This window comes from Echinops telfairi, unplaced genomic scaffold (assembly GCF_000313985.2).
Source record: "Echinops telfairi isolate 266 unplaced genomic scaffold, ASM31398v2 ScPeMD7_1;HRSCAF=3_0, whole genome shotgun sequence".
NCBI classification, from domain to species: domain Eukaryota; kingdom Metazoa; phylum Chordata; class Mammalia; order Afrosoricida; family Tenrecidae; genus Echinops; species Echinops telfairi.
The window spans coordinates 16,663,694-16,680,887 of NW_022103896.1; the positions used below are offsets into that span (position 1 = coordinate 16,663,694).

At 48.0% G+C, this 17,194-nt stretch overlaps 1 protein-coding gene across 1 annotated transcript in view; it reads left to right on the forward strand.

Annotated features, from left to right (window-relative positions):
* Positions 1–1,399: 1,399 nt before the first annotated feature.
* DERL1 (derlin 1) overlaps positions 1,400–17,194 on the forward strand; it is a 28,283-nt gene continuing 12,488 nt past the window's right edge. Inside the window, exons 1-2 of the mRNA XM_004697406.2 lie at positions 1,400–1,735; positions 13,426–13,537. Of these exons, the coding sequence (XP_004697463.1) occupies positions 1,583–1,735; positions 13,426–13,537 (265 nt within the window). The 5' untranslated portion in view covers positions 1,400–1,582. The remainder of the gene's footprint in view (positions 1,736–13,425; positions 13,538–17,194) is intronic.

The following is a 17,194-nucleotide window of genomic DNA, read 5'->3' on the forward strand; positions in this document are numbered from 1 at the left end:
AAGCAGTAATGATCCTTTGCTGTTCATTCTCACTGCCGCCGAGTGGAGGCTGACTCACAGCGACCTTATAGGACAGGGTAGGACTGCCCCCGTGGGTCTCTGAAACTGTGACTCTTTACCAGAGTAGAAAGCCTCCTCTTTCTCCCGTGGATTGGTTGGTGGCTTCAAATCTTATGGGTAGCTGCCCAATGCATAACCACGATGCCACCAGGTGTCACGAGCGTGTGATCAATACTTACTTAATGCTCTTTGACATTTTTGAATGCTCGGTTTATTCATTTCAAACACACATCAAACAATCTAACAATCTTAAAATTACCTTGTCATTAGCTATAAGGGTAACACAAGATTAATTCAGCATCATATCAGTTACTGGCCCTTAGTCCCGTCAGGCATTGTCTTCATCAGTGTACACATCCAGGTAGAGTTGGAGAGAGCAGGAGCTGGTGTCTCCTCCTTGGTTCCTAGTTCTCTGAGTTCAGTCTCTCTACCAAGGCCTTTATAGGCGGTCTTGCTGGCTCTTTGACGTCCTTCTTGCGTTCAGCCACGTCTTATTAGGGTTCCCCAGATGTGTCTGGGGAGCTTCTAGGTGCTGCCCGGGTAGGTGGTTTGCTTCTTTTCAGTAAGTCTGCAGTGATTCAGCATTTCTTACTGGGTTTTTAATCTCTCTCAAAAACACTCACTGATGTTCATAGGTGGTATGTAATGCAGCATCTTGCAATGAAATTCCGCGTCTTGTAAGGCAGTTCTACGTCTTGCAAGGTAGTTTTAACACGCTCTCATCACCAGGGCTCCTGTTAATCTGACACAAGTGAGTGAAGTGGCTGTCTTATTTGCCTGGAAAACTTTCCCTCCGTATTGTCACCTGAATGGCCTAAATGTCACGTCGTCAGAGAAGGTGTCCCTGGTCATCCTCAATTTAAAGTAGTCATCTCCCCACACCAACCCCACCCCCGTCACTCTTATCCTATCTTCCCAGTTTATGACCACGCTGAAACTTTCCTATTCGATTATTTGTTTCTGATCTTTCCATCCTCATGAGAATGCAAGCTTTACATTCCTCAACAAACGTTTGTGGAAAGAGAGAACAAATGAGGGACCAACGACTTCCTTTTACTTCCTTTAAACACCTACCAAGGAGACTCAACTGGGTTCCGCATGGTGGTGGTGGGGGGGCGGTAACGGAGGAGGCATTCGGCTTCGCCATTGGTTGAAGCGTTTCCAGTTGCTCCTGGCAACCACTGTTCCCCACCAGTCTCGTGGAGGCCCCGCCCCTTCTCCCTTTGGCCCGCCCCTAGGAGCTCCGAGCCAGACCCCGCCCCCGGAAAAGGAGCGCTGGCCCTTTAAGCGGCGGGACTTCTGGTCACGTCGTACGCGGCCGCCGGAAGAGGAAGTGTCGCTGTCGAACGTTCCCTCGCTCGTCCGAATTCGGTGGCGCCACGTCCGCCCGTCTCCGCCTTCTGCACCGAGTCTTCGGTGGCTTCCGCCACGACATCTTCCACTCACGGAGCCGGTCGCTTCGTGAAGGGCTGAGACGGGGCGTCGGGCGGCCGTGCGCATCCTGGCGACCTGAGAATCGAAGATGTCGGACATCGGGGACTGGTTTAGGAGCATCCCGGCTATCACGCGCTATTGGTTCGCCGCCAGCGTCGCGGTGCCCTTGGTCGGCAAATTAGGCCTCATCAGCCCGGCCTACTTGTTTCTGTGGCCCGAGGCTTTCCTCTATCGCTTTCAGGTATTGACCGGCGGCCGCGGGCCGGCGTGTTGTGCACCCGCGGTGCCTGGTGGGACATGTAGTGCGTCTGGCTCAGGGGTCTGGGCGGCGACCTGGGGGCTGAGGGGTCTGGAAGCAAGGCCTGAATCCCAGGAGACGTGGTGGTTCTTCTATTAAGATTGTGCCTCCCGCCCTCTGCAGTGAAGCGGGGCGGGGAGGCAGGGAGGAGGTACGTTAGGGCTATTTGTCGGGGTGTTGGTTAGCAGAGTTGAAGTTAGCAGCCCGGGTCCACCTGGAGCTAGTGGCCTCCGACCACCCTCTGCCACCCATGTAGGTGGCGTGTAGGTGTCAGTTTAGCGAACAACTTAGCTCTTTGCCCATTAATTTTTTTTCACACCCCTACATCTCCCAGGATGGATATAAGTCCAGGGGTGTAAAGAATAGGTTTATGTATTTGCATTTGTTTCCCCGAAGCTCTTACCTGGTCTCTGGCACCTAGTAGTTGAATGCAAGAAAGAATGAGTAAAGAGTCACTTGCTCTGGAAACGAAGATGCTGCCGCCACCTTGAGCAGGAAGGGAAAAAATCCAAAGAGATAACTAGCTGGGCAAGGGCACTTAGTTTCCTGAGGGTTTCCGTTTGCTGACCGGGTTCTGTGCATGACATTGTTGTTAGTGATAGGTCAGATCCCAAGGTGTGACTTCAATTTAACACATTTGTCCTATAGGCAACACTCTCTTTATCTTTCCCCTCTTCACTGGCTATTATTTTTCTATCTCTACACCCCCCCCCCCCTTATTCCTCAGTTTCTCAACTTCCTAACCTTTCAGTGTTGTGATGGCTTCTCCACACTTTCACCCCAGGTGATCTCCTGAAGCCATGCCTTTAAATGCTCTGTAAACGGAAGACTCCCCGATCAAAACACAACTCCCTTCAGTCCAGATCCACCTTCGGATGTCTAGACTTGCACATGCCAGCCCTCTATTTGAAATCAGCACTTGAGTTGATGAATACTCACTGCCACCCAGTCCTTGCTGACTCATAACAACCCCCTGTGGGTTTCTGAGATGGTAATTGTTGATGGGAATAGAAAGTCCAGTCTTTCTCCCAAGGAGCTACTGGTGGTTTTGAACTGTCGACCATGGGGATTTCAGCCCAGTGTGTAACCATAGGCATCTTAAACTTGCCCAGCACCCAGCTCCCTGCCCTGTGACTCTAGAAATAAATAGCAATTTCATTATCACAGGAGCTCGTGCTAGTAGTTTTGGGATTATCCTCTGACTTCTCTTTAGTATACAATTAATCGGCAGAACTGTTGACTGTGCTTTGAGTCAAACCAAAAAACCTCATTGCCATGGGGTCTTTATCAACTCATCATAATCCCATAGGACAGAGTAGAACTCCCCTTGCGAGTTTCCGAGACTAACTTTTTATGGGAGTAGGAAACCCGCCTTTCTCCCTCAGAGAGGCTAATGGTTTGTGGGTGCTGACCTTGTGTTTAGCAGCCCAGTGCCTAACTACAATGGCACCAGGACTCCCGCCTTGGACAGTGTCTCTCACCTTCCACTGGAAGTAATTATCACCTTCCAGACTTGTCCCTTCCAATCCCTTCTCCAAGCAGCTGGAGCGTGCCTCTACAATAGAAGTCAAGTCCTGCCAGCATTCTGCCCAGAACCTTCCGATGTCTTCTACTCTTGTGGGGTAAAACCAGGTCCTTTCTGCGGGCTGCAAGCTCTTCCCCCCCACAGGTACACACTGCCTCTTGGCCCTCGTCTCTCACTACTCTACCTTATACAATGGAGTCCTTGCTGTGCCTTCAGCACTAGTTCATTCTCACCTCGGGGCCTTTGCACACATTTCTCGGCTGAAGGGAGAACCCACTCCTTTAGCCTCTTAGTTCCTTCTGCTTTTTGTCCAGTGCTGTTTTATAGCTGAGCCTGTCTCTGGTTGTCCTACAGGAAACGGCCCTCCTTCAGTCTACCCTTAATTTTTCTTGTTCCCTATCACCCATTGGTGTACTTCCCCTTAAGAGACGAAGGCTCTCTGAGAGCAAGCTTTGTTGATCACTGTTCTTGTCTATTCAAAGAGTACCTGGTATATAGCATGTACTGTGGTGTGGATGCTGGGAACCAAGCAGACTCCTCCTCTGTGCTGGCCACTGGGATCCAGAAGTGGATAGGTTAGGAGAGGAAAGCTCCAACTCCCGGGAAGAAATTAAAATCCAGGCAGGGGATGGGGGGATGGGGAGTGACTTATGGGTGTCTTATTTAATAGAGTGGTCCAGACATGTCTCAGAGAAGATGTCTGAACTACAACCTGATGGATGCATAGCAGCCTTGAGGAGAGTAGGCTCTGGGATAACATTCCAGAAAGAAGGAAGAGTATGTGAAGGCTTAGGGCTGAGAAGAAGGTACAGGAAAAAGAATGTCTAGGTGTGTGGATCCTGCAGGGGTCTGGATTGGTAGGCGAAGACAAGGAGATGGCCAAGTGTGAGAACAATCAAGGTGGAAAGTTAGTCTGGGGTCAGATGTATAGAGCTTTGTAGGCCCTGTTGTGTAGGTGCCCTGGAGTGGGCTCCAGTTCCTATACCTGGGCACAAAAGAGGGCCTGTCCTGACTCCTCTTCATGGCGGGTGTTATGCTTTCCTCCGTTATGTGGCTGGTGTGCAGTTTGAATGCCTGTCAACGATGTCAACGATACTCTGTTGCAGTTCTTAAGGGTTTCACTGGTTAGTTGTTGCAAGTAGATCACTTGGTTTCCCTTCTTAGTCTGTAAGCTCTGCTGAATCCTGTCCACCCTGGTGACCTTGCCAGTATTTGAAATACCTGTGGTATCCCTGCACCCTGTAAGCCACTACAAGACGCTGGCACGCAGGAGGTGGAGGCTGTGTAAGCGGTTTGCATTTTATTTTCAGGACACCAGGGAGCCTTTAGGAGCTGTGGTGGCACAGTGGGATACAAGTTGGGCTGCTAACCAACTTCAGGGACAGCAGGTTGTAACCACCAGCCACACACTACTTTGGTGAAGAGTTTACACCACCACTTGACTGTGAGTTTGTTGTACTTTGGTGGCTTACGTGTTGCTGTGATGCTGGAAGCTATGTCATGAGTATTTAAACTCCCAGCAGGGTCACCCAAAGCGGACAGCTTTCAGCAGGGCTTCCAGACTAAGAACAGACTTCGAAGAAGGAATATGCTGCCCACCCTGAAAACACAGTCAGAAACCTAAGGAGTAGAAGCAGAACGTTGTCAGAGTGCCGGCAGATGAAAAGGACATCATGCTGAAGTCAAGGGGCAGAGGAAGAGGAAGGCCCTCAACAAGATGGACTGATAGAGTGGCTGCCCAACGGGCCCAAGCATAAGAACAGGTGTGAGGAGGACCCAGGGCCAGGGATGAGGTGGAATGGACTCAATGACGCGCAGCGCCACCACCGCCAAAGTGACGTCTTGGGAACCCACAGAGGCAGTTTCTCTGCCCTGTAAAGCAGCTGTGAATGGGAATCAGCTCCATGGCAGCACGTGATTTGGTTTTTTTTAGAGGAAGTTGGAGTCTTTCGAGCAGAGGACGGACAAGACCTTGAGGCCTCAGTGAGGTGGTTCTGGGGTGGGGACCACAGTTTGTACGTGAGTGGGGAGGGCCAGGTGATGGAGTGAGACAGAGACAGGCTAGGAGGCTCTAGGAAAGATGGCCATGGATCAGACTGCTGTGAATACAAAGGAGAGGTGGATGAATCTGGGAGTTAGGATGGATACGGTTGCTGGCTGCGTTGGATGTAAAATGTAAAAGAGTGAAAGAAACAGGTTCAAAGGTGTCACTGTTCGCACAGCAAATGTGAGCGATGGCAGAGCCCTTTACTGAGCTGGGCAGTGTTCAGGGCTTGGGGGTGGGGTGGGGTGGATAAAGAGTTGGCTTCACTAACTCTTGAGATGTATTTTCGTAGGTTTTATTGTGGTAAAAATATACATAACAAAATATTTGCCAATTCAAGTTTTAAAAAATACTACTTTTTTATCCAATCTGTTAATTAACTATAAAGTAAACTAGGAGCTACTTTGGGATAAAGGTTTAAAGATATTCCAGGGCAGTAGTCTGAGAGAGTTCCTGGTCTCACCCAGTCCAGTAAGTCTGGACCTGCAACGTTTGAGTTCCGTTGCGTGTTGTCCTCCATTCTTTCTAAGCCATTCACCATGTCCTGTTCAGGATCCTTATCCTTGGTGGCCGGACTCCATCCGTTCTTCTTGTCTCAGTGTACGAGGTCCACTGCAGCTTGTCCGTGATCATCAGTGCCTTCCTGACCAACTGAGATGTCACTGCCATCGTTGCCACCTAAAGGGGCTTATCCATCTCCAGCAGTCCATTGTTCTGTCCACTTCCTAGGACACTGTCGGCACCAGATGCCTTTGTTTGGCATTCCTCATCTGTGATCAGTGTTTCAAGATGGGGGGAAAAGAGAGAAGATCATTCAGCTGCTGCCATACAACGTTGTGCTAAGGTCGCCCCAAATCACCTGACCCCAATGCTACTTTTCTTATATGTCCTATTCAGTGGCTTTGATTGTGCTCTTCATTTTGTATTGCCCATATTATAGGCAGTTTATATTTTTTATATTAGTAAGGCCAATCTTGCTTAACTTGTTAATGCATGTTATCTATCAAACCATATAGTTCAGTGTTAAAAATGATTTCTTCCACATTATTGTTCATTTTCTGCTATAGTAAGATGTTCAAGAACCATCACCATGACTTGTTTCCAAATTATTCCATCAACTTAACAGCAACTCATTGCCCCATAAGCAATGGCTTCCCCTTCTTCCCACCACTGCACCCCCTCTTCACTTACTGTCATCGAATCTGACTCATTATGACCCTGTCGGGCTGTTCCTCTTTACAGGAGTAGAACGCCTCATCTGTATCCTGCACAGAGACCGGTGGTTTCAAACTGCTGACCTTGTGGTTAGCAGCCTAAATTGTAACCACTTTGCTAGCAGGGCTCCTCCTCCCACTCCTAGTAACCACTAATACGTGTCCTGGGTCCCTGAAGTGCCTTTAGGCGTCCAAGTGGGGAAGGCTTGCAGGTCCTTGGCTATAAGAGTATTGTTTGGGCTCGTGGCCAGATTGTGCTCCAGAACTTTTGACTGTCACTTACTGGTTTTGGAATACTCTTGTCTGGCACTGAGTGAATGTCATGCACTTTGTACCTGGTGCACTCTGGGTAGTGTGCGTTTCCGGGAGCAGTGGTAAATCATTGTGCAAGAAGGGCCTGGTCAGAAGTGGCTCTTGGACCTGCCTTGCAAAATCTTGTGTCCTGTGCATATGTTGAGTAAAGTAAATAAGAAAAGAAAGCCTTTCTGGTTAGGGTCAGTGTATAATGTTAAAAGGTGTGAACTGAACCCTCACCTCCTTTCAAAAGCATCAACTTTTATCTCACTTCTCAGGGGTTTCCCCTCCTTCTCACCTGGTTTCTTCTGGGCTTGACTCCCTGAGAGCACCCTGTGGGGCCAGGTTGGCGAGGGAGGAGCAGGATGCTGACTGCCCAGGTGTGAAAATGTACCTTGTCTCCCTACAGGTTAGCTTTCAGACCCACGGGGAGGAGCTCACCTGCAGATGAAGCAGTTGAGGAAAACTGCCATCCGGAGAGGCTGGCTGGCAAAAACAGACCGCACGTTGTGTGTTAGCAGTGTTTCTGCCAGGGGTTCGTTTTCCCTTAGGAGCCAACTCGTGAATACTGACCTTGGAATCTTTATAGACTTTCTTGCACTTAAAAAAAAAAAAAGAAAAAAGAAAAAGTATGGTTGATGTAGAATTGTGGGTTCAAGTTAGAAGTGTCCTACAATGTGAACCTTTTCTCCTTATTTATCGGTTCTGTGTGAGTCACTTGCTGTTTGGCATTCCCACATTTAAAATGTACCTTCGTTAGTTTGGCTAAGTTTAGGTGTGTGCTGACATTCACTGCACTGCCTCTTCCTAAGTCCTCAGACTCTCACTCCTCCAGCCCTTCAGTGTTCCTGCTGATCCCACGTGACTTAGCAGAAAGGTGGTGGGTTCCAGCTGTCTTGCTGTTTTCTGAGGATACATCTCCCAGGGCTGCTTGCCTGGCACTGTTCAGTTTCTGTATCAGTGGGATGAAGATCTAAGCTATTTTGTTTAATGCCTTTGTATATACGATCTGCCCAAACTGTCATTCTGTGTGCAGTGGAATGGTATTGAAAGATGATTTCTTCCAAGTCAAAGTAAATTATTTTTTCATTTCTGTGTACAGGACATAACTGTTCAAGTTCTTGAGTCCTGTTCTCAAAAGTCTGGCTCAGCCCCTTACCACACCAAACTCACTGCTAGTGAGGGACTTGATAGAACCAGACCCTTTAGTCTTCTAACCCTTCTAAAATTTTTTTCAGGAAAAAAAATTTTTGTTTTTATTCTTTTCTTTCATAGTTATCAATATATATAACAACCAGAATACATTAATGAAATGTTATGAAAACGTCGCGCTCGGTGTTATAGGGCTAAGGCTGTAAAGATCTTTACGGGAGTAGGCAGCCTCATCTTCTCTGGAGCTGCAGGTGGCTTTGAACCATCAACCTTGCAGTTAGCAGTAGCACATGGAACCAACCCATTGACACGACAAGTGAGGCTTCTCTGTGTCCTTAGACAAGTTAATTTTCCTTTCTGAGTCTAACTTGACCTGCAAATTGGGGATAAAGTTAAACAGTATGTACCAAATTAATTTTAGTCTGAGACTTCAGTGACATATCTGACAAGAGGTAGAAATTAATTAAATGAGCACATTGGTTATAAGACAAACCCTACTTTTAGAAAACAATAAGTTCCTTTAATTTGAGGATGCATGCTACCTACAGCATGTCTTTACGAGATAGAAGATACAGAAAATATTTTTAAAGTGACCACCAGTCAGCCTGGTAAATAGACTATTCAGATATAGTTGTGTCCCCCCCCCTCTTTTTGTTTTTTCAATTCAACCATTACCAGTTCCTGCCATTACGGCTTTCTCTCCAAGGATAGTGGGATTCTAATTTGCATTTGTAACTAAAATTGAAATGCAGCCACTGGCTTGAGTGACCTTGCTCTGCTTTTTGCCCCTCAGAAAGCAGCCGAACCACAAAAGCAAACGAACAAACAAAAAACACGAAGCTGCATGCTCTCAATCACTCTAACTTATTTCCAGGAATAATAAGAAATGGCACCAACCAAGTCTGTTTATCAGCCAGGCGCTGGTATTTGCAAAGCGTCTGCATATATGATCTCATTTCACCTGATGACAGCTGTCCTGGCAGAGTTAGGAATGTGCTGGGGGTGGGGTGGGGAGAGCCATGAACACACCTACCAGGAAAAGGCTGAGCAGGGAAGGAGCCTCAGGAGTTGGTGGGGTAGGCAGCCTTGGGGTCCTGCCTTAGCAGCCTGCCCACCTGACACAGCTTTGCTGGGGTCTGGGGGTGAGTTGTTCAGGAGAGCCTGGCTCTGGTTTCTGTTTATTGAGTTACAGCATATGTAATAAACAGGACATATGTAGATGACACATTTACAGCCTGTTGAATTTTCAAAAGCTCAATCCACTTCTCTATCGAGCCTCCAGATAAAAATCTGCCTCCTGCCCCTCTGGCTACACCCTGTAACTACTGCCCTCACTGGACAGCAGATGTTTTCTGTCTCTTGGTGGTGGTGGTGGTTAGGGGCCATCAAGTCATTTTCACTCCCGGTGACCCCATGCCCAGCAGAACGGACACTGCCCACCCAGTCTTGTGCTATCCTCGCAGTTGTTAGGTTTGTGCTCATACTTGCAGCCACCTTGAGGGCCTCCCTCTTTTCGCTGCCCCCTGCTTTACCACGCCTGATGTCTCCCAACCACATGTGCAAAGTACATGAGACAGAGTCTCGCCACCCTTGCCTCTAAGGAGCATTCTGGCTGTACTTCTCTCCACGCAGAATTGTTGTGCTCCTGGCAGACCTTGGCACGTGTCGTTTTCTTGGCCAGCACCAGAATTCAAGTGCATTGGTTCCGCAGTGCCCAAGCTTCACAGGCATTTGAGAAAGCTGTGTACTTTGCATAAAGGGAAAGTGTGTGCTTGAGTTGCCCTACTGCGGTCGCACGTGTGAGTGTGGCACATTTTCCTCATCCGTTCTGCTGATGGGCCTTTGGAGTAGTTTCCAGTTTGGTGCCATTAGGAGTAGCGCTGCTGTGAACATTCTAGTGCGTGTCTTGGTGAACATAGGTCCTTCTGATGAGCATATGCATGCATGTCTGCTGCGTCTAGACCACGCAGTGGAACTGCTCTCTCACTCCCTTCATCGAGGGCTTTTATTTCCCCCGAGAGAGTGGCATGGGCCTTTGCGTGCTGTTTCCATGTGTCTGGAAATGAAACACTCAAACCAGAAGGGCTCCCAGTCTGCTAACAGGACTGTCCTGCTGGCTTGTGACTCAGCGTGGACGTTCCCTCGGCCAGGCCTCCCCTGTCGCAGGCAGAGCTCTCCTTTTCTGCTGCATTGGAGAGACTCCACGCTGAACGCTGGTGGTGTTGGCCACCATTTCAGCAGCCGCTCGTTTGGAGACTTAGATGGCTGCAGCTCACTTCTATGAAGCGTTTGCACCAGGAACGAAAGGACAGTGTCTTGGAGGAGCTAACAACAGGCTTTCACGGGCTAGCTCCGGTGAACTATGGACTCCATGTTAAATGGGGACCTCTTGACGGCTGACTGAAATGAATTCCAGCCCCATGTTCCGCTGGAACCAGCCAGGGAGATGATGGTTCCTGTCATGGGGTGGCTGTGGGGACCTACGGCTCGTGGTCCCCAGCCCTCTGTGGGCTGGCCCCAGGTCCCAGGCCCTGCACCTGGCTGCCTCCCTCGGCATCAGTGTGCTGAACAGAAAGCCAGTTTTCCTCTACTAACCAGTTGCTTGTCTATTGGTCCCAAGTGAGGGGGCTTAGTTGGGTGCCGTTGGTGGGATTTCAGAAATGTTGTGCCTTGTGTCCTTCTGAGGATGAGGTAGCTCTGGGTGCTTTCAGATTTGAATTTTCAAGTAACACAAGAGTCTGTTAGATCAATGAAGGCAAGTCTGTAATTCAAGATTAAGTTTAATGAAAGGGGAGACGAAGCGATGGTATTTTGACAGACGCTGATTTCCAAGGAACAGGTGCACACAGTGGCTAAAAATAGCCTGCCTTCAGCTCTGAAGAAAAAGTCCCCACAACCCGCTGATCCAGTCAGGCCTCAGGAACGCCACTAGGAACGTGGGGGTAGTTGGCTATGTGAGTTTGTAAAGGTCAGGTGCAGCAGCTAAGAGGTTGCAGTGACGATAGTGTACACGAACACTCTGCACAAAGCCTCTCTCTCATTCACTCCGAGTGCCAGCCTCATACCAATCTTGGGAGATAAAGAAGCCCAGGGTCACTAACAGGACAAGTGTCTCTGGTGGGTGAGGAGCCGGCTTGGAGGAGGCCCAGGCGGTCCAAGGCAACCCAGACCAGGGGGCTCCCTGCTGCTCTGCTCCAGTGCTTTCGCGGGGAGAGAATGAATTTGCAGGCCTGTTCTCAGTTCATCCCAGGATTACACATGCAGAGTAGTCCTCGACATAGTCATTCATTGTAATGACAGCTCGTAATAACCGTGCCACTTGTGAGAGGCGTCAGACTGCCTGGGACAAAGCTTTCACCGATTAGCTCTGAGCTAACCTGGAAAGTGCCACCCCCTCCCTATAAAGCCCCCTTCCTTGGTGAGTGCACACAGGTTAGACTAGCACACTCGCACGGAGGCTCGTCACTCGCCCACCCAGTGCTTCTTTTACCCTGGACCAAAGTAGGGCAAGCCGCCTGGCCCACTCTGCTTGTACAGGTGGAAGTGGAGGCTCAGGAATGGCCGCTGGTCAACTGAGGCTGGAATCCAGGCCTTCTCCGCAGGTCTCCAGTGCCTTCTCTGTTACACTGCTGTTTCCCCGATCAGGTTGGGAATAGACCTCAGTGAATTTTAACCAGTTTCGTTGTACTGGCTTTGAGCTGGGTTCATGGGAGGCTACTTTTGGTGTGTGGAAAAGCCCTTCTCCTGCCCAGGAAATGTAGCTCTCAGGGCCACCGACTTCTGTTTGGGTGGGTATCTGGCTGGATCTGAGTCAGCTGTCACCTACCCTTGTGCTCCATCCCAGCTATACCAGCTGCTCTGAGGGAGAAGGAGGAGGTGGTCTGTTCTGTAAACGTCTCCAGCCTCAGGAACCCTACAGAGGCCTCTGTGGTTTGGAATCCACTCGATGGCCGTGGGCTTGGGCATTTTCTTTTTAGTTGAGAGCATTTGTCCGTGGATCAGCAGTGTGACTCACAAGATTTTATTCTAGACTGTACACATAAAGAGGATCTACAAGAGGGTTCTTTGCCACGCGGTTCTACGTTTAAATGAAACCTAGGCACCCACTTGAAAAGAATATTATGCAACCAATGCAAATGATTTTACCCAGGGAACAAAACAAGGTATAGAACAGTGAAATGTGTGGTGGGACAAAGTGGGGGTACATACACCATTATTTTTTGAAAGACATAAAATAACTGCTCAGATTTTTTTTTTCTGCCGGGAAGAGAACTTGGAGATTGAGGGTCAGGAGTGAGATCTATTTCTCAGTATTGGTCCTTGTGAAATTGTGTGTCTATAAGTTTGTGTGTAATAAAGCCATACACCCTTCTGGCTTAGTCACCACATTAGAAATACAGACCTCTGTAATGATGTGTTTTGAATGATGTGTTTTTTTTGACAAAGTATGTCATTTCTTCTTAGTTTCAGTTAAGTAGATTTTCTTGTACTGTACTGTTGACCTAGGCTTAACTGTATGCCTCAGTTTAATAAAACATTCATATACTTGCAGAGTTTGATCTTTTTTCACTTTGTTTAGAAATATTCCCTATTTTATGTTATTAAATACCTTAGAGTTGTAAATTGATGTGATCGGAAGTTGTTTGGGGCTGGGCTCTCGAGAGCAGCACAGCCGGTGGGACATGCATGTGCGTGTATGAAGAAGCTAATGGCAAGAAATGGCTCACACAGCTGAAGTGGGTTAAGGCCAGTCCAGTTCAAGTCTGTGGGCCAGGGGTTAAGCTGGAGGCTCCTCTTTACTCATGTGGCTGTGGGGGCTGACGAACGTGGAAGCAGGAAGAGCACAGGATGGTAGATGCAAAGTCGAATTAATCCAGGGTCATCAGTCCAATGATGACTTCTAGGATTGGCAGACAATGTGGTAGGAGGATGAGGAGCTCGATGCAGGACCCCGATCCAGCAGAAGTGACAAGCTTTCTCACAGTCTGCTTCAAAAGGAGCAGGCCACACCCCCGGGAGTCTGTCTCCCAACTGCTAGGATCAAGACTGTGACTCATCAAAGGGGCCTGCACTCTACCATGTCTGCTTGCAACTCATAGTTTGATTACATTGTTAGATCCCATCATGGAATCGATTGCATCGTGATAGATCACATCATGAGGGATTATTGTCAAACCACCAAGAACACTGGCCCAGCCAAGTTGACACAAACCCAACTAGCACAGAAGTGGCAGGGACTTTTCTCTGTTTTCATGGACGGTGGTGTTCAGGGTGTCTCTGGAGTAGTTCTCTGCATTGAGGAGACGTGCTTCAGAAGAGTGAGGTTTTCTTTCGCTGAAAAAGGATGGGGGGCGGGGGAGAATCAATCTTAGAAAAACTAATCACTGTTATTTTCTCTGGACAGGTCTGGAGACCAATCATGGCCACCTTTTACTTCCCCGTGGGTCCAGGAACGGGATTTCTTTATTTGGTCAATTTATATTTCTTATATCAATATTCTACACGACTCGAAACAGGTATGCCATATGTAGTTGTTTGAAGTGTTGCTTCCCTTGACTTTACTAGTCTGTGTGCTTGCTCACTGGGAGGACTTTTGAGGGCCCTGAGGGACAGGCTGTCAGGACAGGCAGTGCCCTCTGAGTACGAACTGTGCCCTGACTGTTCCAGACACGGACTTCCTAGATGCATCAGCTGACATCCAGTGCACGGGGCAAGTGGCAGTGAAACAATGAGAGTTCTCAGATGACATCCATCCTAGTGGCTGAGTGGTGTGTCCTCAGTTTGACAATTCACTCATTCCTGTCACAGAAATCCTTGTACTTGGGTTGCAGTATAGGCACAGGCTTCAAAGAATTAATGAAAAAAATGTAATGAAGAGATAATAGAATTTTTCCACAGGCTTTTTGAAGATTTCCTGTATATATGCCCTTGATTGGGATTGAAGAATGCTATTATAGAATGAAGACCCTCTATTTAGTCTCTGACTCACAGTGAGTCTGTAGGACAGGGTACAATTGCCCCTGTGGGTTTCCGAAACTTAACTCTTTATGGGAGGAGATAGCCTCATTTTTCTCTCGTGGAGCATCTGGTGGTTTTAAACTGCTGACCTTGCGTTCAGCAATCCAGCACATCTCCACTATGATGCCAGGGTTTCTTTGTATATGAGTTGATAGCAACCCGATGGCAGTGTTTGGTTGTTGGTTTACTTAGTCTCTGAGGCGCCCTGGTGGCGTAGTGTGTTACACGTTGGGGTACTGACTGCAAGATGAGTGATTCAACCCCTTCAACTGCTTTAAGGGTGAAGCATGGGGCTTTTTGCACCCTTGAAGATGTACAGTCTGGGAAACCTAAAGGGGCAGTTCTACTCTGTCCTGCCTGATGTCTTGCCTGTGAGTTGGAATTGACTTGATGGCACCTGGTGTTTTGTTTACTTTAGTCTCTGTAATGAAACAACTCAAGTTTAAAGTAGCGTGCCATGATTTGACTGTCAGGCAGTTGATTAGCTATGACTGCCTTATACTCTCAGTCAGGGTTCCCCTGTTTGAGAACTGTGAGCCAGACTCACAACTGCAAGGAAGTGGAAGCATGGATACTTGCTTCAACTACAACTTTTTCTTAAACCGGCATTTGAGGAGAGAGAGAGAGAAAAAAAAAATCACTGCTTTAACACATAGTGTGGGGTCCTAGAATGTGTACCCGTTGGAAAGAGCTTTGCCCATTCCCCTTGTTTCCAGAGAAGGAACCGAGGGTTGTAGGGGGTGAGGTGGCTTGACCGAGGTGATACAACCAGGACTCTTGTCACCGTATCAGGAGCTTCATCCTGAAGTTTGCCTGGATTTATGGCTTTCATCCTCCGTGTTAGACCTGGTTATGATGTTGCCTGGCTTGGCATTCTGCCCTCTAATTGAGGAGAAAGTTACTGGAATAAGACTTGTAATACCAGTAGTCAATGCTAGGGCAAGGAAAAGTGATCCATAACAAATTTTAAAAAGTTTTATTAGGGAAAAATTTCAAATACACAAAAGTAGAGAGGTTAAGGACACCCCTTTCCCCCTTTTATAGTGAACTAAAACCCACGAACTTCACATTTATCATTTTAACCATTCTACAGTGTGCATGTCAGTGGTACCAGTTATAGTTACAGTGTTGCATAACCACCACTGTAACCCCGATCACTGTCAGCACCCTAAAAGAAACCCTGTACCCATTGAGCAGTCCCCACCCCACCAAATCCCTGGCAGCCCCGATTTACTTTCTATTTAACGTCCCTGTGGCTTTCCCAATTCCAGACATGTGTATGTGGAATCACTATGTGACTCTGTGACTGCTTTCTTTCACTCAGCATATTTCCAAGGGCCGACCTTGTGACAGAATGAACCCCGTTTAACCGTCCTTAACTTCATGGCTGTTTTTCCAAGTGTGTCTCCCCACCGATGGTTACTTGAAACAAATACCAGACATGATTCCATCCATAAATAGTTTAGTATTAATTTGCCTCTGAAATGTAAGGGCCTAAATTACAATCATTCTGTGATTGCTTATTATTTGCAAATTGTCTCCTTTCTGTTCCTTAAGATCCTGCAGTCCATTTACCCAGCTCTGCTTACCCTCTCAGGTGCTACAGCTGGTTGCTAACCTGACCCTCCTTTCAGAACCGTTAAGGTTCCTTTGCACGAAGTGGTCTTTCATTTGCTATGGTTCTTCAAAGGTGCCCTTCATCCCTTATTTCCTAGTTCCCATCCACAAAACTTTTTTGGGGGGGTGGTGGAGGTGGGGAGGTTTTTTGGGAACAATTACTCTATATGCATACAAGGAGACAATTCTGATTCCAAAAACAAGCTAATGGCTCAAAGTTGGCGAGTTATGGTGAAGATTATAAAAAGAGGAGGGAGGCTAGAATATCAACCACTGGCTAATCTTGACATGATTGAATCTTGGCCAGAAGCGGGTGGTTCTGACAATGATCATCTGTTGCTTATCAAGTGGTCTCTGGCCTGGCAACCAAAAATGTGCTCTTGTAGGATAAGAACAAAGTTAAAATCGAAGTAAGATGGCTGTTAATTTTTCGCTTTCCACCTGCTCCCTGCTCATCCTGATTGGAAGAGAAGCTCTGATTAACCAAGTGTTGGCTGGGCACTCAGCACTCGGACGGTTTCTTCAAGTCTCATAGGACTGCTGTTCAGGGTAACTTTGTGAAACATCCTCTGTTGGTGGGTCCCTAGCTTCCCCTCTGTTTTTTTCTCCAGTTGATGGAGGCCACTTGTTGTACCCCAGATGGCTGCTCTCGCTCTTTTTAGATTCCAGCAGCTTAAACTGCACTCACTACCGAGTTGATGCTGACTCCCAGCAACCCCAGAGGACAGAGCAGAAGTGTCAATCTCTCCAGAAGCAGGCTGCCTCCTCATCCTACTGTAGAGGGGCTGGGGGATTCAAACGGCAGGCCTTCAGTTAGCTGCCCGGTATTTAATCACCCACGCCACCGGGCCTGTCCTCTCAAGCATCTGAGTAGCTTGATAATAAAATGAAGCATCACTAGGAAGAGAACTTGTTACACAAGCTGATGGTGAGAGAGGCTCATCCAGCCCTTGAGCCTAATGTTCCTAACTCTGAAAACAGATCCCAAGAAGGTGCTGGTGAAGCAGGACTCTGCTGCACTCTTCTTCCCCTTGTTAGGGGCCCTCAGTTGGTCCGACCCATAGCGACACTGCACAACAGAACAAGACCCTGTCTGGTCCCGCACCCTCCTCACAACTTCCTATCCCATTGCTGAGCCCATTGCTGCAGCCACTGTCAGCCCACCTCCTTGAGGGCCTTTCTCTTTTTTGCTGCCCCTCCACTTTACCAAGTGAGATGCCCATCTCCAGGGACTGGTCTCTCCTACTTGGGTGTCATTCACATGAGGGAGCTTCCAAAAGTTTCTAGACAAATGGAATTAGAGATAATGGGTGTTTTCCACGAACTTTGTGGAGTGCCTTCGAGTGCACACAACACTTGGCTTTTTTGCTGAATTACAGACTCCTTGGGAAGCAAGTAACTAAGGAAGATGTGGTCTGTTTTATCAGGAGAAGGATGAAGCTTTCTGCTCACAGAAAGGTTTACAGTCTCTGAAACCCACAGGTGCTGTGCTGTGTCAGGTGACTGTGAGTCAGAATGGACTCCGAGCCAGTGGGTTT